Source organism: Trichosurus vulpecula, chromosome 5 (genome assembly GCF_011100635.1).
Source record: "Trichosurus vulpecula isolate mTriVul1 chromosome 5, mTriVul1.pri, whole genome shotgun sequence".
Classification (NCBI taxonomy): Eukaryota; Metazoa; Chordata; class Mammalia; order Diprotodontia; family Phalangeridae; genus Trichosurus; species Trichosurus vulpecula.
Genome location: NC_050577.1, coordinates 150,349,061 through 150,375,356, shown reverse-complemented (window position 1 = coordinate 150,375,356; position 26,296 = coordinate 150,349,061). Strand labels below are relative to the sequence as shown.

At 35.8% G+C, this 26,296-nt stretch overlaps 1 protein-coding gene across 2 annotated transcripts in view; it reads right to left on the bottom strand.

Annotated features, from left to right (window-relative positions):
* The window catches only part of RELN (reelin), a 560,642-nt gene that overhangs the window by 245,687 nt on the left and 288,659 nt on the right, over window positions 1–26,296 (bottom strand). For both annotated transcript variants that reach the window (XM_036762107.1, XM_036762108.1), the window contains exons 9-10: window positions 20,084–20,180; window positions 17,175–17,415 (exon numbers count right to left, since the gene is read on the bottom strand). In XM_036762107.1, the coding sequence (XP_036618002.1) occupies window positions 17,175–17,415; window positions 20,084–20,180 (338 nt within the window). The remainder of the gene's footprint in view (window positions 1–17,174; window positions 17,416–20,083; window positions 20,181–26,296) is intronic.

Here is a 26,296-nt window from a genome sequence, read left to right as displayed (position 1 = left end):
ATTGATTCAGTGTGTGACCTTAGCCAAGTCCTTTCCCCTCTCTGGGCCTCAATTTCCCTCTCTGTAAAATGAAAGGATTGGGCCAGATGAGGCAGAGGTCCTTTATGGCTCTAAAAATCTTATGAACAGCTGAATTGCCTAGGAAAGACTGGATGATATAATTAGCTCCTTCCCCTTCCATATTCCCATTATTGAAAATGGAAAGGAGGGCCACCTTGCATTGCATTCCTGGTATTCTTATCTATATGTTTTAGGAGAAGAAAACATTTGAATATGGAAGAGACTATGATCACCTTGAATATACAACTATATCTCAAGGTCTGGGCTGTGCCTTTTTTCTAGATAACAGGCCCTGAATGGGGTGATGGCTGTGTTTGGTTAGGGTGGTTGACTAGAAAATCATGCTAATGAGGCCAAGGTTCCAGGCTTTATTCTAATCTGGGGCAATTAACTCTGTGCCCTTTACCTCCCAGTATGAAATGCTCTGCTTTGCTTTTAAAACCTTTCATAACCTGGCTCGTTCCTACCTTTCCAGCTGTCTTATACTTTACTCTCTTCCACACAATCTGCAATCCAGAAACTCCATTTTTCATCTCATTGACTTTTCACTGGCTATTTCCTATGTTGGGAATTCTCTCCCCACTCATTTCCATCTCCTGGGTTCCCTGTATTCCTTCAAGTCTCAGCTATAATCCTACCTTCTGCAAGAAGCCCCCTTAATACTTGTGCTTTCTCTCTTGTTGTCTCCTGCATTAATCTGTGAGTTGCTTGAGAGCATGGACTGGTTTGTCCCCTCTTTTTTTTTGTATCTCCAGTGCTTAGCATAATGGGACACAACAAACATTTAATAAATGTTTGCTGACTTAACATGGGCAGAGATTTTAACTTTAATTCCAGACATCCATCTTATATTTGGTTAGATGGGGTAGAAGGAACAGAAGAAAAGGGGAGAGAAAGAATGAGGACGGTGGAGGGAAGGAGGAAAGGAGGAAGGAAAGGAGGGAGGGAGAGAGAAATAGAAGGAGGAGGAGAATAAAAAGAAAAAGAAGGAGAAGAGAGAGAGGGAGATGGAGGGAAAGAAGGAGAGAGCAGGAAAGAAAGATAGGGAGGGAAAAAGAAGGAAAAGGGGAGAATCAACTAAAATCACATGCCCTAATGGGGGTGATTCAGTAGCATTCTCTTCACATATGAGGATACATGCAGATATAAGTTTTATATCCTATACATAGCATGGGCAGAACTGGTCTCCCTCCACTGTGTTAGGATTCATAAAAAATCTCCCATGTGTCTTTCTGCCCTCTAACAGAATACTTTGATGACAGAAGGGTTGACTATACAATACAAAAAGCAAAGAAAAATTAAGTGACATAGGCAAGATGTGAGATATTTTTATATAAGTTCATGTTTTTGAGAGCAGGATTCAAAGGTCACTTCTCATGTCATGTGAAACAATGAGAGAAGGGTGAAAGGGAAGAAACAGAAAAGTACAGAAAGTAAAAGGTGAAGAAGTACAATTAAACAAATTCCAAGGAGACACATTTAAAAGGAGGGACAACCTCCATTAAAGGGGAAGGAATCTGCCCATAAATAACAGAAGAAATGCATAGTGTAAAGAACAGTATTTGTAGAGTCAGAGGACCCAAGTTTGAATGTCAGCTCTGACAGTTATAACGTGTGACCCTGTGAAAGTCACTCAATATCAACATTTCAGTTTCCTCACCTGTAAAATGGGAATGTTAACGCTTGCATCCGGAGTGCCATGAGAAAATCAACCGGTAAACCCTAAAGTGTCAGAAATGTGTACTTACTACCTTGAATATCTCCCTAGTTTGAACTGCAGTCTACAGTGAGTAGAAACCAATTATTCCAAAGAATGGAAGAATGATTTTGCAATGTACCAATAAGTGGGGAAAGTCCTTCCTGAAGAATATATATCCATTATTAATTTCTGACCCATGCTCTCTGAGAGACAGGTTTGGGGGCTGTTTGTAATGGGGATTAATCACAGTTACTTGCTTTAAAGACATTGCTTAAGAGTTTGCAGAGCATTTTATATAGGTTATTTCCTTTACTCATGACAGCCTTGTGAGTTAGGCATTGTAGATATCAGTATTCTCACTTTAATGAGGAGTGAGGAATAGTCTAGTAAGTGCCAAAGGTCAGAACTGAACCTACAACTTACTGAATCTAAATCCAATATTTTACACTAGAAATTCTCAAGCTTTTCGGCTCCATGACCCCTTTACACTCTTAAAAATTATTGAGCACTGGTACTGGCCAAGAAACAGAAAGATGGATCAGTAGAACAGAGTAGACATACAACACACAGTAATAAATGGTTATAATAACCTTGTGTTTGACAAATGTAAAGATTTAAGCTTTTGGTTAAAAAGTAAGCTATTTGGTAAAAATTGGGAAAACTGGAAAGCAGTTTGGCAAAAATTGGATATAGATCAATATTTTATACCATTTACTACAATAAGGTCAAAATGGATACATGACCTAGATATAAAGGGAGACATCATAAGTAAATTAGAACATGGAACATGTCACCTAGAAGACTTAGAGACAGGAGAAGAATTTATGAATAAATGAGAGAGAGAGAGAGAGAGAGAGAGAGAGAGAGAGAGAGAGAGAGAGAGAGAGAGAGAGGGAGGGAGAGGGAGAGTGCAAGAGACAACACATTGTGAGATGCAAAATGGATAATTTTGATTACATTAAATTAAAAAGTTTAAAACCAACATAGCCAAGATTAGAAGAAAAGCAGGAAATGAGGGAAAAATTTATCAACAGTTTCTCAGGTAAATATATCTTAACTATATAGAAAACTTTCTCAAATTTATAAGAATGAGTCATTCCCCAATTAATAAATGGCCAAAGGATATAAACAGGCAATTTCTGGAAGACAAAATCAAAACTATAGATATAGTCATATGAAAAAATGCCCGAAATAATTATTGATTAGAGAAATGCAAATTAAAACAACTTTGGGATACCATCTCACACAGATGGGCTAAAATGATAGAAGGAAAAATGACAAACATTGGAGGGGATATAGAAAAACTGGGACACTTAATTCCTTGTTAGTGGAACTGTGAACTGATCCCACTATTTTGGAGAGCAATCTGGAATTATTCCCAAAGAGGTATAAAACTGTGTATACCCAGCAATACTTCTGCTTGACACATAGCACGATGTTTTTCAAATGTTCAATATACTTCTGGGTAAATCAAAATGGACCCTCTTGGAATTGATCTCTGCTTCTTATGTATCCTCCAAATTGGGATGACAAGCTGATACTATTCTGGGTTGAAAGAGGATCTCTGAGTTAAATCCTTTTTTATTCTAAAATTGCATTACTAAAAGCATCGATAACACACTGATAAGTTACAGGTGAGGTACTGTTTGCCTGTACTTTCACTAGGTGCAGTAAGCATCCTGCTAGCTCATGTGAATCAAAAGAATTGACAAGAAATGGGCAAATATTAATCTATTGAACAGATAAAAATATGTTTTTGAATTATATTTCTTTCTGATTAGGTTTTTTCAAAATTTGGTCATTAAACTTAGTATTTTTGATAATGATAAAATAATTAACATCACAAGGACAAGATTAGGATGTCATAGCAAACCAGGAACTTATCTGAAAAAAATCTGGGAAGTTTTGTGGAGCAAAAGGTCAATACAAGTCCACAGTGTGATATAGCAGTCAAGAAACCTAATGCAATCTTAGACTGCGTTAAGAAATGTACAGGGTTCAAAAGGAGGGAAGTGGTAAATCTACTAGACTCTGTCCTGCTCAGACTGGGTTGAGTTCTTGGTGCCACATTTTAGGAAGGATATTGATGAGCTGGAGAATGTCCATAGGAGTGGTGGAAAATGATGAAGGGCCTAGATATGTCATATGAGAGAATTAATTGAAGGAACTGGAATATTTATGTTGGAATTGTAGACTTTGGATGTCTGGAGCAGGGGGAGGGGGAAACACGACAGAAATTTTTTCTGTATTTTAAATACCTTCATACATTAATTTGGTCTATTTGACCCCAAAGGGAAGAACTAGGAGCAATGGGTGGAAATTTCAAAGAAACAGATAAGAGTTCAGCATTTTGTAGGGAGAAAAAGAAGACCATGATACTTCCTAACCAAGCAGGTCAACAGCAATATTACTGCCTGTGAAACTGTTCAAATTCTAGATTCACTCCATTTGACTCTTTATATGACAGTGACATATTCATGGGTGATTTTTACTTGTCTACTCAATTTCATGTTTCTTAAAAATTGGTTTTCCTCAGCTTTTGGCTTTTTCATCTTAGATGAGGCAGGTGTGGACAAATTCCTCCAGATTCTCCCTCCCTCTTTTAATAAATGTTCCTGCAAGGTTGTCTCAGAACAATGATTAAGCCTCTAGCTTAGGGACATTGTTCAGTTCTATTCTTTTATCGTGTTTTCTTTCATCCTTCAAGACTCAGCTCAAATGCCATCTTCTGGAGGAGGTCCCTTCCTATCCCCATAGCTGCTAGGGTCTTGTCCTCAAAGGCTACCTTCTATCTATTCTACATACACATATATGTTTATTCTGAATGTACCTATTTCTATATGGGATATCTCAAATAGAACGTAAGGTCCTTTGACAGCAAAAAATCTTTTTGTTTCCTCTTTGTATATCCAATGTGTGGCACACAATATGTACTTGATGAATGCTTTTTGATTAATTAGACAAAACATCTTTATATATATGTGTGTGCGTGTATAAATATATAACATAAGAATATGTGTATGTATATATATATATATATATTTAATCTAAAATTTACATAGACCTTCAAGGCTTTCAAAACACTTTAACTATGTTAACTCGTTTGATCCTCATAGCAACTCTAAGAGGTAGGTACTATCATTATCCATATTTTACAAATAGGGAAACTGAGGCTGAAAGAGGTTATAACTTGCCCATGGTTACATGGCTAGTATCTTGAAGCAAAATTTGAACTCAAGTCTTCCTAATTGCAAACCAGTGCTCCATCCGCTATACTATCTAAATACCTTGGTGAAAGAATCCATCTGAGTCAGTATTTTTTCACCTAACTCCAGAGGGTTATAAAACCTCTCTCTCTAGAGGGAAAGCCTTTGTGTCACTGAATACTTGGGTTTGTCATCCTGACTGCTGCTATGCATTTGCAGTTAAATACCAATGACGCTCACTATTGCCCTAGTATTTAGAAACATGGCATCTGGAATGGTGCTCAGCTGTTCAGGATGCCTGTTCAGGGGTCTCAGGTGAACTGTACTCAGTGTTGATGGGGCTGTCTGTTGAAACCTGGTCCTACATATCCTTGCAATAAATCTCGTTTCATTTCATAATGATGTTTCTCTTTCAGGACATCATTTTCTGAACTTTGCCATTTGAACTAGAACATGGATTGGTTGGCTGTCCAAAAATGGACTGTACTGTCTCATGAAATGGTGAGATCTTCCTCCCAAGGCTTCCAGATGAAGACAAGATGATCTCTTATTGGGGAGTTATGTTCTAGACAGGGTTGGAGTGCTAACTTTAATTATTAGGGCGTGACTATGGGCAAGTCACAACCTCAGACATCCCTCTAAGAATGTATTACAGACAACATGTCAGTCTGAATGAACAGAGGTAGCTTCTAGTGTGGAAGCTACACAGAAGAAATCAAAGATCCAGGCAATAATAATGATAATAATAATTACTAATAAAATGTATTTTAATGAAAATGTCTACAGAAAATAGAAATAGTGATGAGAGCTTTTTCAATTCATATTTTCATTAACCACCTACTTAAATCCATATCACATTTCTATAAAATTACAACTGATAGTCAAATAATTATAAAACACTATCAAGTATATAAATAGGTTGGAAGGACTGGTAAAATCAAGGAAATTTTGGATTACAAAACTATTTTCACTTTGCAAACTGCTCAGAACCATCAAGTACATGGTTTAAAACCATATGCGGCTACTGGAATTATATGAACCTTTGAATGACTGCCAAGATGTAGATACCAGTTGAATAAGCATCTGCACTGGATCAAATCTCAGGTCTACACAATGCATGGCAAAGTTTTTCCTGTTTTTAGCCTTCCAAACAGATCTTTACTTGAGTATTACTTTATCATTCCTTTTCTCTTCCTATATGTTTGATGTACTATGTATCTTACTTTTCCATGTGTGTTACATATTTTACACTTTTAAACACAAATGTATTTCTCTTTCACGGTTTACCACTCTCAATTACCATTCCTCTTTATATCTCCACTGTCAATCAAATATATTTTCCCATTTTTTGCTGTTGAATGGATTTCCTTTGCTTGACAAGCAGAACACAGTGTAGCTAAGTGACAAGATTTTGCCAGTCACAAAAAACATCAACAGGAAACATCCGTGCACATTCCTCCATGTATCAGGTCCTTGGCTACAGTTCAGGGTAACATCTTCCTGAGGTTGCTCCCTATACGGTGCTGTAAACGTTAATGACTTCACCTCTGTGCTTTTAAAGTATTCACAATCACCTCTACCCTCGTTTAATTAGGTTTTCATCAAAGATGAACACTGATGCACCTCTTCATATTATCTCCCTGGGGCCTAATGGCCCTGATGATTCTTTCAGACAGCTGTAGCCTCACAATTTATTTTTTGGCGACATCCTTTTTGTTGGAATGAGTATATTGGGCATTTGGGCAATGCCAGCTTGCAAAGGGCTGGTGGCAGATGGAAAGAAATCTGCCCAGTATGCCTTCACCTCTACATGAGCAGAAAGTCATCAATTTCCTCCATTAAGGAGTTGTCACTCAGCCCACCCAGCTGGAAGACCATTTTTGATAGCCAGGCTGGCTGGTGGTAGACGATTCAGATACAAAGTGCACTTTAAAAGGAAGCTAAAACATCATTTGTAGGAAAATTGAAAATGCATGGCTTCAACCACAGCCAATTTTTTAATGACTGTAATATTTTAAGTGATTATTTTTGCCACTTCAGATTGCTCCTTAGAGAGGAGAGGTTTTTTAATTAAAATCTAGGCAATGCAAACAGATGAGATATGAAGAGTAGAGGAAAGAGAAATAGGATGAATAAAATTAATTAAAGCGGCATTGTCGGCAGAGCCATAAATTACACTGTGTCTTGCTGGGAATGAAATATATTGGTACAGGAATTTCTAGATTCTAAGTGAGATATGTGATTGATTGATCTGAAATCAACTGAGTGACTGCCTACACACCATCCTGTTCTGTTTCCTGTGCCTTTAATTTTGCCACAGCAACTTTCGTGGGCCAGTTTCAAGATTTTGGCTCGAAGATTGCAGGATTACCCTGAAGGGTAAAGACTTTTAGACTACAAAAATTCAGAGTGCTAACAGAAAGCTCTCTCCCAGGAGGCAAACTAAATTTCTATCATTTTCCACACATTCAATTTCTAGGTAATTTAATGCCAGTTAAAAGAGCAAAAAACTTGGCTAAGTATACAGTCCAGGTGCAAAAAGGACCACAGTGCATCTTTCCCTATTCAAAACCATAGATTGAGTAATGGTGAATGGCTCTCAGATTGCTGAAAAAGTATGTTTTGTTTCATTGTTTTCGGTAATCATTAGGGGCTCGCATTTTAAAAGCTCTGCACTACGAATCATAGAGATTCAATTTATGGTTTATTTTGTGACAAGTGTATAATTATTTGGCAATAGTTACTGCAACTACAGAACAAAATAGCTTTGGTGACAGATTTGAGTTAGAATAATGAGGAGGAAATAACAATGTAAGATTCCATAAGGTGATTAATAATCTTAACTTTGAGACTCAACTTGGCTTTCAGATCAGTCTTTTCATATGAGTCTCATCAAGGACACTAGGCAAGACATTATTTTGAAGAAAAATGTCACTGAGTTTTTAACAGCCGTGTAGAATAATTTATATTCCTTTAGTTTACAACTGAAGTTCACTTATTAAGCATTAAAAATAACTTTAGTTGGTAATTATATGTATCTGCCTTCTTCAGGAAAAAAAGTGAAATAAGTTAACCCAGGGGATTTATTTGGAAGTTATTTTCTTTGCTTTTAATAAAAAGTTACTCACTTTCCTATTCTATAGTCTATTTTTAACATTGAAATTGGGCTGTCTTCCATTTTTTGCTAATGCTATTTCATGTTAATTATAGTACAAATTCACCACATGGAGAAATGTAATATCATGAAGGCCCATTTCTCTTTGTGCAAAATGTACCTTTCATCCCCAAAGCACTTTATTAGCTTAACAAATTAGAGCCCAGTTGTTTTATCCTACACTAATATGCAGCCACCTCTGGGGAGGAACATGACAGTTGTAGTGATGATAACCAAAGTGAGAAGAATTCCACCAAGCAGAGGGAATGTAAGTAGACAGAATGCAATTGCCCAAGTTGGAATTGGTCCAGGGGACCACATTTACCATTCCTATTCTTAATGGAAAAAGACATGGGAACTTAAAGAAAACACACAAGTCCTACTGAGCTCAGGTTTACTTTCAATGGAAATCCAGCAGAGATAGTCCTCACTTTACAAAACAAATGTGTCTCAGCAAGATAATCTGTAAAGCAAGTCTTATTTTCCCATTGCTTTTTGTTATATAACCAGAGGTACGTTCCAACAGAAAATACAATTCCCCAGTGGTTGTAACTGAAAGCTTGTGCATAGATGCAGTGCCAGTTGGTGGCAGTAATCTGCCTGAGAAGATATGTTTGCCATTGCAATAAATAAATATAATACCAACGGGGCAGCATGATATCATGGATAGAGAATTGGCCTTGAAATCCAGAAGACTTGGGTTCAAGTCCTGCTTCTGAAACTTACTGGCTGTGTGACCTTGAACAAGTCATTCAATTCCTCAGTGCTCTAGACAACACTCTAAGATGATAAGTACAATGAAGGAGCTGACCTGAATTAGGAGAAGGAATTTTCTCAAGATGCAATTCCCTGTCACTGTTAATCCTAAATCTAGTGCTCACACTAGTACACAAGCAGGGTTAATAGGTGGGATTCCCTATAAGTAGCTCCATTTTCCTTGGGAATACTTTCAATATTCTTCTAGCTCAGACATTTCCCCTGGCATCAGTGTTCCTTCCTTCCTCTCATTTCTCCTCAGATGCTTCTCTTTGATTACATATTTAAAAAACATTTGAACTTTGCTCTTCTTTTCCTTCCCTTTCACATATTGGAATACCCTAAAGCCATTATTTTTACATTTCACCACTAGGTGACCATGGTAATTTGGAAGGTGTGAAGGAAATTCTGAAACTGGGCTCTCCCCAGTAGGGAACTCTAGCTTTTGGATCCAGCAAAGCTAGTATCACCTTATCGATACAAGAGATCTCAGCCTCTCCTGTTAGAAGTTCTCTGTCTCTGAGTGCCTAGTAGAAGCTGAGCTCATTTTTGCCATTTGGGAGAGCTAGGCAGTGGATGTGACAAGACAATTGCTTTCTATTAGAATTGATTTAGGGAAAAGTGGATAATAGAGAGATATTAATAAGTTATGAAGAATACTGTTACAAGATATAGCCTTCATTTAAATCAATCAATCAATCAGTAAGCATTTATTAAGCACCTACTATGTACCAGGCACTGTGCTAAGCACTGCCAGGATACAAAAAGAGGCAAAAGACAGACCCTGTCCTCAAGGAGCTAACAAAATAATGGGAGAGACAGCATGCAAAGACATATATGCAGAGCACGCTGTATAGAGTATAAATTGGAAATAATTAACAGAGTGAAGGCACTGGAATGAAGAGGGGTTGGGGATGGTTACGTGTAGAAGGTAAGATTTTAGTTGGGACTTAAAGGAAGCCAAGGAGGTCAGTAATCTGAGTGGAGGAGGGAGGGTATTCCCACCATGGTGGACAGCCAGAGGGGATATCCCAGAGCTGAGAGACAAGGGACTTGTTTGTGGAAAAGCCAGGAGACAAGTGTCACTGGATAGAAAAGTATGTATTGGGAGTAAGGTGTAAGGAGACTAGAAAGGTAGGAGGGGATTAGGTTATGAAGGTCTTTGAATGCCAAACAGAGAATTGAGTAGGAGGGCAAAGTGACTGGACCTGTGCTTTAGGAAAATCATATTAGTGGCTGAATGGAGAATGGACAGGAGTGGGGAAAGACTTGAGGCAGGCAGAGCTAATGAAGGCATATACCAGAATGGTGGAAGTGATAGAGAAAAGAAAGGGGACATATTGGAAAGATGTTACATAGGTGAAATGGACAGGGTTGAGAGATAGTGAAGAATCCCAGATGATTCAGGTTGTAAGCCTGAAGGACTGGGAGAATGGTGTTGCCCTTTACAGTAACAGAGAAGGTAGAACACAGGGAGATTTACAGGAGATGAGTTCTGCTTTGACATATTGAATGTAAGATGTGTACTGGACATCCAGTTCAAGATGTCTGAAAGGCAGCTGGAGATGTGAGTTTGGAGGTCAGCAGAGATATTGGGGCAGGATTTGAGAATCACCAGTGCAGAGATGGTAATTAAATCCATGGAAGTTGATGAAATCACCAAGTGAAGCAGTATAGAGGGAGGAAAGAAGAGATGTGTTCAGCAAAGTTTGTTTTGAAGCTCATTTCTTTTTAGTAAATCCTATTTTCTCATTAATTTCCCCTAAAAACATAGTAGATACACTGAGAGGCAGAAGATGGTTTGGGAACATAAATTTTTGCATATTAAAAAGGCCAGATTTGAACTCAGGAAGAAGAGTCTTCCTTACTCCAGGCCTAGCACTCTATCCACTGTACCAGTAAGTAAACTATAACTGATTTTTTTTTAATTTTTAAACTAAGGGCTTTGATGTTTGTTGGATCGGGACAAAAAGACTGATTATTGTTGGATAGTCAGGCGTAATGCATAAGGAAAGGGTCATCCAGTTGTTGTAGCTGACAATAGGACCCGAGAAAAGATGAAGACAAGAAACTTTCAAATTCTATAAATTCAGGAAGTCTTATTTCTTAAAAAAATTGTGACTCATTTATTTAATTCCTGAATTCAGAATTATGTTCAAAGAGTTTCTGTTAAATGATGTATACATATAGCACTGCTCATTCTAAAAGCTACATGTTTATCACAGGATGTCCAGTTTGTACTTTTAATCTATATCTGGAGGTAAATTAATATGCATGAGCAGAGTGAAAAACCCATTTATGCATCAGTTTTTTTTAATTTAGTGTTTATGTAATAATATGGGACGAGAAGGTAGAAGGACTAGTAGATGCAGAAACAGCAATCAAAACAGGGAAGAATCCTTTTAAAAATGTAGTACAGCATCTCTCTCCCAGTGATCTGCATTTAATCTGTGGGTCAATTCCAGAGCTGACAGAAGTCAATGATTTATACCTCTGAGAGCTAGGTATAAATGGAGTAGCAGGGTAGATAAAAAATTGTTAATGGTGATCAAGTCTGTCTCCTTCCTCTCCCTTTCTCTTTTTCCATTTTGTTCTTTCTCCTTTCTTCAAGTCTACGTGTGTACATCTATCACCTATCTATCCATAGATTCTCTGTATCTCAGGAATGTTGGGTGATGGACCCACCCTGGAGAGAAAAATTTGTGCTATCACCAAGGATGAAACAAATTTGGAAATTGAAGCATGTGTTCGATAAGTATGTAGTTCATTGTTGACAGCTGATCCATTTTAAGACTGCTACCATCTGTTTCACACAAGGTATCATTAAAAGAAGAGAAAGAGGGAGGCAAAGCACTAAGGGTTCACTTACAAGTCATTGATCTCTGGGTTGTATTTTGGGTGTCCTGGTACTTTCTTCTCATTTATACTTAACTCTGGTACATGACAGAATAAAGGCTAACTAAATCTTCTTGACTTGTTTTTGACAATTTCTTTACTTGAAATTAGGGATTCTCTAAGATTTCAGACTGCTTTTAGGAAAGTGCATGTTAATGTTTTGGCACCTTCTCTCAAATGTTTCAACAAAATTGAGGTAAATGAAGTATTAAATAGTTGAGGTCTTTAAGCAAGAAAATTTTTGCTTTATATTCTCAGATAAAGGAGTTGAGATGGGTCACAACACAAACAGAAAACACCTGAGAAATTTCCAGACCTTTGAAGATTGGTGGTCTCCTTAGGGTACTAACCAGGTCTTTTCCATTCCCAAGCAAACATATATTCATTGGCAGGATCAAGAAGATTAGGCTCACAATTAATATCAGGAATGCAAATTGCTCTCTGAAAACTAAATATGCTGGCTGATTATAGCTATTGCTAGACTGGGAACACTGATTAACTTCCTGCCATAACCTGGCATCTTTTCCATCCTGTTCCTCTCTGGGTTGCAACTGCACTGTTTTCCATGTTGTGCTAACAGCTGTTTAGTACTTCATGAGAAAGACATACACAGTGATAGGAGTTAAATTTTGAACTGTTAAATAAAAGTATTATAATGAAAGTGGACATTGGATTTTACCTCCCAAGAAGATGCTAAAGAAGACCTATAGTTATATGGGGGAGGAGGCTTGAAAGAAGTCTATATAGATACTCTTTATACTTTAAAAAAGACCAAAAAACAACCAGATAAATAAGACTGGATGAAAGGAAAGGGAAGGAGGATTTATTATTTCCAGGGCATTCTTACTCAGATCATATGCCCACTCTCCTAAATAAAAAGCACAAAGAAACACAGTGTCCTATAAGCTCTCACTGGCTGCTAATATACATGTAATCAATATATTTCATATTAATTACTAAATAGACATAAGATAATGTCTTTCTCTAATTACATAGAGTGGGTAGATATAAATGGTCACATAAACCCCTTAAAATAATTATTCAATTTGGTCTTCTGCCATTTGGGGGTGTGTTATAGTAATTAGGGTGGGACTTTTTTTTTTTTTTACTGTTTTCTCTTTTGGAATACTGAGGTAATCAAGTACCTTTGATGAGTCTTGCCTTTCAAATGTAATGGCAAGCAAAGTGGACTTTTTGTTGTCTTTGTTTTGGAGTGCTTCTCAGCACTAAGAAATCTTTGATTGAATGGGGAGTCTTTGATGATGTGCTTATGCCAAGGGAAGCCCTAGTTCACATGGGTTTGAGTCCCATGGTTGTGACTCCCTCTGACCCTGAGTAAGCATTTAGAAGGCCTAAGTCACATTAGTTTAGGTTGCATAGTTATGATGCTCTTTGACCCCGAGAAGTATATATAAACTCAGAGGTTAGTGTTTTGCCTTTAGGGGCACACTCATTGGAAGAGTGTTGGTGATGAGACTCTGGGTAGCTGTTGAAGCAGTCCCCCGGCTTTGAAAACCCAGATGTTGGTGCTTCTCTATGGTAACTATGTCATGATTTGATCAGGCAGATAACAGTGTCTGTTGATCTGTTTGTGATTTCTGTTTGTATTTGCTCTGAAGTTCAGGGTGCTGGCTTTCCCTCCTGAACTAAGTGAATGGTATATGTATGTTTGATTAAAGTGAGATTGTTAACCCCTTAAAGTTGCTTTCCTTAGAAAAGCAGATCAAAGAACCTGTGTTGGCAGCCCTTCTCTGTGCTGGTGTTGTTTGTCTTTCACCCCCACAACAGCTGTTAGCAATATTGTTGTTACAGTGTGTAAAAAAAATCAACATAAGATCAGCTGAATATCTAGAGAACAACAAACATTTAACAAGATGTGTGTGTGTATGCATTCTTCTACTTTCCTTTTATGCTTTGTTATTTGACTTTTTTCCTTAAAGTTTTCATATTAAAACTTTACAGCCAGGCAACTTACACATGGCCCTAATTTTATGGATAGCAGTTAATTTAAAATCACTCATGTCAATAATAGTGACTATTAACTATCATCATTACAATAAGGTTATTTAACAGCTAAGGAAAAACATTTTCTTAGCTTAAGCAGAAGTTAATACTTAACCTCTTAACTTCCATCTGGAAGAGAAGGACTTGGGTACAGTAGAACAAGTTTTTATATATTTGACTGCAGGATCATTTTGGTGCTGTGCAAATTCACTAAGTACTGGCCAAGTGGCAGACTGCATATATATTGTCTGAGGATCAGCCTAGCTAAGTTGACCAGAGAATGATGATTTCTTTTAACCACAGCAATTCTCAAAGATCATCTATCAAATTGCAGAGGGACTGCCATGTATGTTTGGTAGAAGGAGTCCCCACAAAATTGAAGCTGAGATAATATTGAAGTAAATCATATTTTTTTACAGTTTGTTTTCTGTCTACTTTTTATGGGTCTATAGAATCTTTGAGTCATGAGCAGCTTTTGAGATGATTTGGCATAAGCTCTAAGTCAAGTATAGAACTCCCTAGAAATCTTCTACTTTCTCCTATTTAGAAGTATACTCCTACAAACACGGGCATGGGTTCTCTACTTATTTTCTGTTTACTCTTTTATTCATCATCTTGTTTTCTATTACCTTTATGTTTATGACTTCCACATCTTATAGAACTTGTCATTCTTCTAGCTAGATTCTAGGTTCCTCAAGGTAATGGCCTCCTATCTCCAAGCACTGAGTTGTCAAATACAAACCAGAATGCAACCTGTAACACCTGAGTGCAGCCTGAAGCAGATTAAAATATAACTGGGAAATGCTTAGCAAAATAACTCATTTTCTAACACAAATAAAATGTTAATATGTGTTTTTCTGAGTCAATATGCTATCCAAAAGGATTTTACATATGGTTTAATGGCTTCTGTTTCTATTTGATTTGATATCATTTCATTAGAATCATTGAATTCTCAACTGCTAGGGCTGGAAGAAACTTAGAGATTAGAAGGCCACCCTTTCATTCTACAGATGAGGTACCAGAGGCCCATGGCGGGGAAGTGATTTCCAGGGGCTGGTCTGTGGCAGAACCATAAGTAGGACACAGGTCTCTTTCCACAGTAACCACATTATATATCTTCCTTTTGTAATTCTTGTAGTGATTAACATGTACTTGTTAACTTCATATGGTGAAAAAAACAAATATGACAATAAAAATTTATGACGAAAGGATTTCAAAGTCTTCCATCCTTAAACAAAACATGAATGAATCAATAAATAGGATAAACAGTAATAAACAGGTAGATAATTACATTTGCAAAATTAAAAAAAACTTGCTATTACAGTTTGAGATTAAGGAAAGTGACTGATATCGCATTAGCTGTCCCAAAGAAGGAACATGTAAATTTTATGAGACTAGAAGCAGATTTTTAAAAATTAAAAGAAACCAAGAATCTTTTAAATGACAGTTCTTATAATAACATGGAATAAATTGTTCGAAGAAGTGATTTTTACTGCCAATTCACAAAGGAAAGGACTCCTTGGGTGGTCAGAAATAAAGATAAAAAAAACAGATATCACATTAGATTATTTTTTGCCATCACATAAAGGATGTCTTTACTAAATAAATTACATAGGGTATAAAATATGATTTTCCTAGAAAAAACTCAAAATCAATCAGAAGAGAAAAACTTCTCTAGCCAGTGAGTCAGGGAAAAGGTTATAAACTGGACTGTGATTTTGTTGGTATAAGGAACTCACAGGTATGGAAACCCCTTTCCAATGCAATTTTCCCACAAAGTATAGAGTTAGTTAAATGATCTTAAATGAGAAATAATTTAGGATAATGACTTCAAATTTAGATTAAGAAGCCCCTCTAGTCCCCAGAATTCATCTAGTCCAATACTATCATTTTAGAGACAAAGACACTGATGTCTGCAAAAGTTAAGTGTTGCACACTGGATCATGAGGATGATAAAGAGGCAAGTGGCAGTGGTGGGATTTAAGTCAGGGGGTTTGACAGAGAACAAGTTATAGGCATTTTTAAATGGTAGCATTAGATTTTAAGAAAAATTCTTGCCAGTCAGCCAAGTTGAAGGCTGGCATTTTAGTCATCTTTATTGCAAGCCTATTTTGCTTTGTAAACTAGGGTTAACTTGTTAAACTTACAGCCATGAAAATGATAAGTTGGAAAATGCATATAATATTCCAAAGTCTAATCTACAAAGTTGCAATTTAATTTAAATATCATTACTGAAGAAAAACCACACTTGATGCATTTTTATCATGTACTGTTTGCAAGTGCATGCATTAAAGAACAGAGTATCTAATTGGATTAGTATAATAGCTTGTAAAATGAGGCAAAAAACATATATTTTTTGCCGCAAGGAGTACTTCTGAGTACTGAGACCAAATGATCGGCATGTCATTATGGGAAAAGCATGCAAATCCAAGACCCCTGGGGACTACATGTGTTTCCTCTGCTTATTTGTCTATTTGCCAATGATGAAAAGTAACACCAGAAACCCTCTTTTGTCAAGTAGCAATGTGACTGTGACAAGTAATTCAAGAATCAAGGGTACTTTTTAGTATTAACATAGAAAGAATCCAGAGAATCATTTTCTAAAGGGGCCAAGATTTTGGTGTGCTAACAAGGAAAAGGTTTTCAATTGTTTAAACAAGTTATTTTTGTAATGGAAGCACTAGGTTGAACCTCCATTTATACTGTAATTCCTTTTGTTCAATTTAGGAGTTTCTTCTTGGAACTTTCAAATGTAACTCTGTGCCTCACATTCCTTAGCTCCATCTTACAAACCCTGTTTCTAGCTATAGTCACAAGGTCCTAGATTTTTGTTCCCAAAGTTGCATAGGTACATAGTTTTCAGAAAAGAGGAGACCCAATAACCCTGAGAAAATTGAGAGCTCTATGTCATTTTTTTTCATGGTCTCATTAAATCTGCTTTACTACAAAATTGTACCTGGAGGAAGAATGGTTTACTTGCTTATCAAATTCTGATTCTGTAGATGAAAATGAAGAAAAATTGGGTTCAAAATATTACGTGGCAAAACACACTTGCATACACAGAGGATCTGATTCATTTGGAAATTTTGTGCTCTCCTGTTACTGTAAAGGGACATTACATCTCCTTGAGATTTTTACTCCACAGTTACTTTAGATATAAAGAGATTTTACTTAAAATATAAGTGAATAATGTTTTTCCATGTAAGAATATGTATTTATACCCATATTTTGTGAAGTTAAAATTAATAGTTAATAACTTCTCTATCCTTATAGTAAAGGATAAGTTGAAGTAAAGAAGAATAATTTTTCTTCTCCATGATAATGGTGGTTGTGGGGGAGGAGAATTAGCTTTTCTCAATTTGGAAAATTACTTCTTTAGGAAAAAGAAAAACAAACAAACCTTAACTGTAGCCCCTGGGAAGAAAAGCCAATTGCCAGTGTCCACTGGATCCAGATTGTCTTCTAAGATAATTTGTCTGTGAGCTGAATTGATGATCAAAATATTGTCTAAAGCCCAGCAGGCTTCATACACATCCCCTGCATGAATGTATTCCTGTTTCCATTGAAACTGAATGTTCTCTCCTTTGGCATCTTCAGGAAGGTAAAGGATATGGATGATTGTGCTGATATTTGATGGAGCTCTGCAAAATATGGTAAATTAGTGAATGAGACACCTCAAGGACATTTGGTCACATCAACATATTATTCCCTTTAGTCATCAAGGATGGTCAATATTAGATAATATAAAATGCTTTGCAACTAACTGTAAAGAACTATATGAGTTTAACTCATTACTATAATTATTGCTAATGGTAATACAGACAACATGCCTGCATTTGATCAATTCTCAACATAAGTTGTTACAAATTGTGAATATCCCAAGAAATGAGTACAGATGTGAGGAAAAGTGTATGTACTCAAATTCTGTAACAGTCAAAGAGGATGTGAATGTCAACCATATTAGCATATCTTATACAATGTTTTGTTCTGAATAAGTGCTTGGTTAATATTTACTGTTTTAATTTGATGTGAGAAAAAAGAAGTTAAAGCACACACTGAAAAGTTATTTCATTGATTTCTAATTTTATTTTGAAAACAAGCACAAGAGATTTCATCATGTATTCAACTTCTGTCATACTTTAAATAATATTCTCCACCTTGGGGAATCATGTAACTTCCTCTATCTGTTTAAAATATCAGAATTTTAATAAAAAGTTAAACCTAATTTGTAATTTTTATCTAAACCAATTTTAAACCGTGTATAATTTAACATAAGTTTATGTTGCTTCTATTAAAAAAACAGGACTTTCTTCCATATAATAAAATATCCTTTGAATATTTTATTCTCCTAAAGTAGTAACCTGCCATACTTAAAATTATGGTCTTAGTCAAGATTAAAAGTGGTGCTAAAATGCAAACTAGTAGTACTTTTGCCTTGCTATAAATCAACCATGAAAAAGACTAGGGCAGACTCATATTTTTCACTCTTCAATGAAGCATATATATTGGTAAAAGTGTCAGTGATGGTTATAGATGGTTTATCTTACATTTATAAAAATCAATGGGTGCTTTGTTTTAAAAATATTTCATGGTGGTTACATTTTTTTCTGTCATCCAAAAGGAATTAAAACAGATAAAAAGGGACATTTTCATTTAAAGTAATAAATAAAATAGTTGTCTAGTTCAGACAAAGAGTATAATAAAAGTTTGTTTTAATAAATATTGCAGTTTGAGATATGACTTAGAAACCCAAAATTCTGTTCAGTAATAGCAGCTGATCTTGAATATTGTAATTAATAGTAAAGATACAGTACTATAGAAAGAAAAATACCTTGTTTTCTGTTTAACATCATAACTATAAATATAACATTAAAACTAAGATTTTTATGTATAGCCACAATTTAACTTAATTGCAACATATAACATTAAGAAAGAAAAATAATTTGTGATAATACAAGCACAATTCTTTGCTTAATTGATAAGTATTTTTGGACTGACATTTTTTCAGTTAAAGGTGTGTATATATATATATATATATATATATATATATATATATATATATATATAAGAGTAATTAGCACATGTGCATTTTTTATACCTACTAGAAACAAAAAAGAATAACAAAGATTAACACTAAAATATATATGGTCAGAGTGTCACAGCTCAGCTTGTGCTAGGAGCACATTAATTTTTATTTTATCCTGTCATAAAGGGAAACACAATATTAAAATCCATGAATTACACTCACTCCTTTCTAGCTCTTGGCTAGAATAAAGACTGGTGAACACCCATTGGATGGAAATGCCACTGGAAACTTTGGACAAATGTGTTTACTGCTAAAGAGTAGTAGCTTACATTAAGAAACTGATATTTATTCTACCTTGATGACATAAATCACAGCTCATTCAGTATGGCAATTGTGGTAAAGTAAATACCATATTATTAATGGAATCAATCACCAAATGTATAAGAAATGTTTTGTTTGCATTATTCTGGTTAGAACTGGAATAACAGCAAAAAATTAGATTTTAAAAAATCTTGGACATCCTATTTGAATTTTAATTGTACTTTCTATTATTTAGGACATGGAGAAAAAATTAAACCAGTCAAACTCAGACTGAAATCTTACATGCTATTTAATTTTGCCAAACCAATTTTAATAGGAAAGAACCAATTTTCTCTGCCTAAAGCATCCTACCTCATTTCTTGTTAAAAGTGGTTGGAAAAAATGGAAAAAAGTAATATTTCATTTAGCCACTGAGGGCCCAGTGGCTGCTGTCAAAGAAAGATAGTCCAGAAGGGACTTCAGGAGGTCATCCAGTTTATACCCAAGCCCACAGGCTTCTGTACCCATTTAGACAGATGGGTAACTATCTCATTTTATAGTGGATTTTCAGTGCTTTATCCTCCAAATGTAAGTCATATTCTGCCATTACAGCTGTCTGATGGTAAGAGAGAGAATACAAAATCACTTTCCTACCTTCTGATCAATGTTTCAGTCTGAATTCCAGAATCAGAAGGATAGAAGTAAGAGTTTGGATGGCTCTGTATAAATCATCACAACTGTGAATACTTGGATTTAAGCCCTATTGACAACAGAGTGTCCAGAATGGGAAGTAATGCAATAACTTTATACTCTTTAAATCAGAAAGGTAAATATGTAAATTTATCTATGTACATATGACCATTAGACAAAACATATTTTTAAATCCACAAAGAATAAATTTAGTCATAAGGAAAGAAAACTGGGAATTGGGAAAAATGTCTGCTGTGTTAGAGTGCATGCAGATACTTGAAGTTATAACAAACCTAATTTTCTCTAGCTGAATCCAATCTGCAGTGTTATTCTTGGTATAGGACACAACAATGCTGGGATCTGAATAACTAAAGCGGCATGAACCTGACCCTGTGAAGAGTAATAGATGTTAGAATTAGAAACCAATGAGATGATATGTCATCCTTTCTTATCAATATTTTTGATGGATAGATCACATCTCATTTTTTTGTCTTTCAATTATTTAGGGGTTTGTGTTGAAATTGTCTATGATCTGTTAAAGATAAATAGAAATCTCTGTCTTAAGGAGTGATTTAAAAGCAATAAACTGCAGATAGTTAATTTCATAGATTTCCCAATGGAGACTAAACTGTTTTTCTTCCACCACCTTGCAAAATAAAATCAGCACATTATATACTGCTGGAGAACCAAATCTAACTATTGGAGAATAATCGATATTAACATTTCCAATAAATTTACTTCATATCATAATTGTTTCATCAAATGGTATACACAACATTACATGGCATTTTTAATTTAAGAAGAGAAGCAATTTTTTTTTGCTATTGAAATAATAATACTCTTTATTTGGAGAAATAAACAAAGGCTTTTAGCCACATTTCCAATGTTTGATGAAGCTTTTTTGATCAAACTTAGAAGTATGAAAGTAAAAGTAGATACTTCATCATTACAAGACTTTGCTTCTATTGCATTGTTCAATCAGATTGTGTTAGTATTGCATTAGTATTAGAATTGCAAAGATCGATTTGGAATTCCCAAATATGCATGGAAAATAAATGATAGCAAAGCCTTTGTCAGTAGTTTATTTTTAACTGCCATGGCAGGGATTTCTTTGCACTATATTAAAAACAAATGAAGCAAAAAATCAAAATAGTACAATTTATGTTTGATTTTCACCCATCTGCTGGAATAGCTGATGTTTCTGTGAATGGCATCTGTTGACAGCTTTTACATTCGTAGGGCTCAGGGGCTCCAAATTTTAATCATACTCATTTATTTTATGTCTGTGGAACTCAGTTCAAAATCAGCTAGTCAACAATCACCAAAACTGGCATCTTGATAAAAGACCAAACAGCAGCATTCTGTTTTCTATTAGCAAAGGCTGGGATACATGTGATAAATAGGAGAGGGAAGAATTATATTCAAAAGACAATTATCTAGCAATGCAGCTGTAAAAGAAGCCCACCTTGCACAGTTTTAATTATTTGTTAAATTCTACCTTTTATAATCCACTGCTTAAAATAAATACCAAGCTGTTCTGGTGAAAATGTGAGCATATCATATGGTATAAAAAGCAACAGAAGCAAGACAGGATTATAGGACCACAGAATCAGTAGGGAATTCTGTGGTAACCTAGTCCAATTCAGGATTTGTACAGGAATCCCTCCAACAAAATCACCGACATTGTCATCCAGTATCTTAAGCACTTCCATTAAAGATGAATTCATTTTGAAATCGTTCATGATATTTTGGTGGAGTTGTAATGCCAAGAAGTTTCTTTTTTACATTGATATTAAATTTATCCCTCTGTAAATTTCACCCATTTACTACACCTAGTTTTAACCTAAGAGACCAGGTGAAATAAGTCTAATCCCTCATCCAATAGTTGATTATATCGATCATGTGCTCCCTAAATCATCTCTTCTCAAGGCTAAACATTCTCCTTCCTTTAACCATCCCCATATATCACTGTCTCAAATATCCTAAGTGCTCTCAGCTCTTACTGTCTAGCTTGTCAACATCCTTCCTAAAATGTAGTGCACAAAATTGAATATAATACTTTAGCTGAAGTCTGAAAAGGGGAAGAATTCTAAGGGACTATCACTTTGTCCTGGATCCCAAGCTTCATTAAATATAGCCTATGAAGGCATTACTTTTTTTCTTTTGTACTGGCAGATGATTTGTTCACTTAAAAGAAGAAAATATGGCACCTTCTTTGAGGCACACTCCTCCCAATTCCTACTGCCACTGGCAAATTGGGCCTCTGAATGGGGTGACTACTACTCCCAATTTGGGTTCTAGAGCAAGTTCTAAGGGGCTAGGTTTCTAGTACTCAAAACCCTCTACCTCAGCTATCTATTGACATTAATCAGATTTAACTAACTTTGGATCAAAGGTACTTCCTAAGGTGGTAAAGTAAGATCAGGTGGTAGAAAACATCCTTTCCCCCCAAACCTGGGATGTACTCTCGCATTAATCCACACATAGTGCAGGGAAAAAGAAGGTTTAAACTGAGAAATACCCATGTGGATAGAGGAAGAATAATGGCAGCCTTCTCTAGGGTGCAGGGTGAGGCGGTGGAAAGAAAAAGAAGGAAAAAATTTACATGATAACATTATACATATATATTATATTTAAAAGGAATAGTAAGTTGTGAATAATAGATCTGCAGTTTCATATTCAATCATTTTTTTATTATACTGTTATGGAAATGCTTGTTTTATTCCATAAGTGAAAAAAAAGAAAATGAGAAGGACCAGAATAAGAGGGAAGTTTTAGATAAGACAAAAGTCAAGCCCTCAAAAAATTGTTTTGTGAATATAACAGAGAGTTTCTCCTCCTACATCATTTTTATATAATCACATGGTGTTACTGTATAATGGTCATATGGGCTTAAGTTTTAAATGCGTAAATTAAAATGGTTTATAACCTGGGATCTCCTTATGAAGTATGAACTTCTTTGATGGAGACAAGGAGGAAAGGAATGCAATTGGTTGAGATCAGCCCTAGTCATTGGGGCTTTGTATAAAAATAGACAGAGAAGTGGTAAACCAGCCTAGTGCCAAAAGACACCAAGATTCCAGTTATAGATCTGAGCCAGGCCCCTGAGAAAGAATTATTTTTGGAGAGAGAAGGGTTTCTTTCTTCTTTCTGTGCCTTCCCTCACCCTCAGCATTCACCATGTCATCAGAGAGACTTGACCAATAGCAGACAATACCTCTAGCTGAGACGGGAGAGACTGGACCAATAGGAAACAACACAGCCAGCCAGGGGAGTGGCACATTGAGGACAATCAGATGCAGAAATTCACTTCCTAGAGGAGGAAGGCATCTTCAAGGAGTATGACTCCTTGCATTAGAAGAGAGTTCTGGCTGTAGACTCAAGAAGGTCCTCTGGTCTATAAAGTGTCAGGAGTTGTGAGTTACAATTTGCCCCATGTGTACACCACACATATCCTCCAACCTCTGTCCTTGCTCATCTCTTCTCTTCCCTTCCTTCACTCTCTTCTCTTTTCCCTCTCTTCTTCCCACACCCAGCTTGTCTTCTCCCCTCCTCTCTCCTTTCCCTCTCTCCTGCCTACTCCCATCTTGTCTTCTCACCACCCTTCTCCTTTCTTTTCTTCTCTTTACTCTTTCATAGCCAATCCTAGAGCTTCAACCAGCAATTTAATGAAAATGATTCTCAAATCTACAGGTACAGTTACATCTTCTACCCTGAGATCTGTTATTTTTTTCCATTTTAGGCAGTATGGAGCAACGGAAAGAACACTTAGCCTAGAATAAGAGAACCTAGAATCGAATCACGATTCTTTTTTTTTACTGCCCATGTGACCTTGGGCAAGTCACTTAACACTCCATCTCTTTTCCTCATTTGCAAAATGACGAAGAATAAATACCCCATAAGGCACTTTCCAGCTCTAGTTGTGTGGTGCTATGATCGACATGTCTCAAACCAAATTTCTTATTTTATTTTTAAAACCTGCTGATCTTAACTTCCCCACATCTGGTGATAGCACCACCAATCTTCAATCAATTTAGTCTCCCTCCCGATCAGTAGCAAATCTGTTATTAGAATTAAACTCTTAATTCTCAGCAGTTTGTTCTTTCAATCTTTACATCCATGACAACCCAATTTGGTCACCTTTCCTATTTAAAGGCCCATGATTATTAATGTACTTTATCTTGTTTTTCTCCAGTTCTTCAATGAGCTACTGTGTAATTATCTATATATATATTCTACTACCGGAATGATCTTGGGATCTTTTAATTTCCCAGGTGTTTCTAAGTTGTTCTGATCAATTTGCCATTTATCATTTTTTGTATGTGACAAATAAGACTTTGTTAATAGCTGTGTTTCTGACATATTAAGTAATCCAGAGCGGGGTATTGAACCTTTCTGTATTCTTCCCTTATCCCATTTTAAAAATATGAATAATAATAACATTCATCATATAGGTAAAAAGACACAGAAAAAAGCATAGGCTGAATAATGCTATCTTTATAAAGAGTGATTCACAGCACTGCAATTTAATGTATCATGGGTCTGTTACTTCAATAGCAAGAGAATTCCCTCTACTGATAACTAAGATCTATAAATTAGTAGAAAAATCAGAGAATAATGTAAAGCTTAGTGATATTAAGAAATTTGCCCACAATCAAATGGTCAAATCAACAAGCATTTCTTAAGCCCCTACCACAGGCCAGCTGCACTAAGCACTGGGAATGCAAAAAAAAAAAACAAAACAAAACAGAAAAACAAACAAACAAGCAAACCAAAAATACAGTTCTTCACCTCCAATAAGCCTGTTTCCAGACACGGCATTGTTCTAATGTTTCAATTGACCCCTTTAATTATGAGTTACCTAACACTGTGTTTGTACTGAACCAAGTACATTAGATGGAGTATGCTTGCATTAAGAATTTCTTGAAGACAATCTTCCTACTAATCTTTTCCTTTTGGTAACTGGACATAGAAATATATGGTCCAACACTGCCTCACAGAACAGAAGAGGCAATAAGTCTAACTATGCCATATTTACTCTGGTTCTCAGGCTCCTCCCATATATTTTCATTTAATATATTTTTGAGAAAGTTAATTTCCTACATAACTACACTCTCCCACCCAGTACATGACTGTTATGCTGCTATAAAGTAGTTACCTCATTGCCAATGGAGACTTCTTTAAGTAGAATACATTTTTCTTTTGCTAGGGGAGGCAATGAATAATTTAAAGATGGATTACCAAAGACTAGGAGAAAAAGCTAGGAAACATCCAATCTTCTACCCTGTGCACAACTGCATCCTACTCACCTCTCTTCTCTCTTTACACTGGTTTCCTTTTTACTTCCCCTGGGGAGGAAGCTAAAGGGCTCTCGGGTCCCAAGTGCATCTTCAAATTTATGGGAACACCAACAATGAACAAAAGCAGTCAGTAGCAGCTCCCTAAGCCCACTTCTTCTAGAAGCAAAGATGTTTAAAGACCCAAACCTAATACTTAAGAAAGATAATACTAAATATATACATCATGCTTCAATCATTTGTAAACCATCGCCTACACTCTTGTTCAGAAATACAGACTCATTAAAACATCCATAATGCAATTCTGCATTTTAAATGGCATTCTCCCTCCCTTCTTCTCACCTCCCCACCCCCAAATCAGAGGAATTACTGAAGGAGGAGATACATTTTAGGAACTCTATATTCCAATCAACTTTACCACTGATTAATTCTGTCACTCTTCTAGAGTTAATAGGCGAAAGAGTCTAAAGACTAATGACAATTCAATTCAGTAAACTCAATAAGCATTTATTAAGTATCTAATATGTGCACAACACTGTATGAGGCTAGAGGAGACAGAAAATTTAGGTAATTTTGACCTGCTCTGCTGGAATTCACAGTCCATTAAGGTTGTTGAGGGTTAGTTGCAAACCAGAATCCAGATGGTTACCTACCTAATCCTTTTTATATTTTGAGATTTGGAGTCAAGATAGGTGGAAAATTATTAAGTAAAAATGGTAAATTTTCCTTCATTCTATCTGCCATGGAAAAGGCACAATACTGAGTCAGATGAATTATTTTACTTATTAAGAAAGTCTCAAAATAATAGCGCAGTTTAATTAAAAATATGTAATTTGAGATATCGCAGCCATATAAAACAGCAATAAGCCATGTATGATTAAATCTCTCAATATAGTATTCTGTCCTTTCAATTGCTACTCATTATCAACTGCATTAAAAAATCCCTTCACACATAATTTTGCATGGGTGTATGTTGAAAAGTTCACACACAATAATGCGCAACACATACAGGCACAAATGAAAAAGCAAATTTTGTTCTTTGCTCTAGGACCTCATGCTGCCTCTTTCTTTAAGTCTCTTTATTTATTATCCCATTTAAAGTCTTAAACTAAGAAACTACTCTAAAGGAAAAAAAGTTATTTCATGTTCAACAAACTGTCTGGCAAATTGCCGTAGTCTTGCCATATATAGACTTCATTAAAACATCTC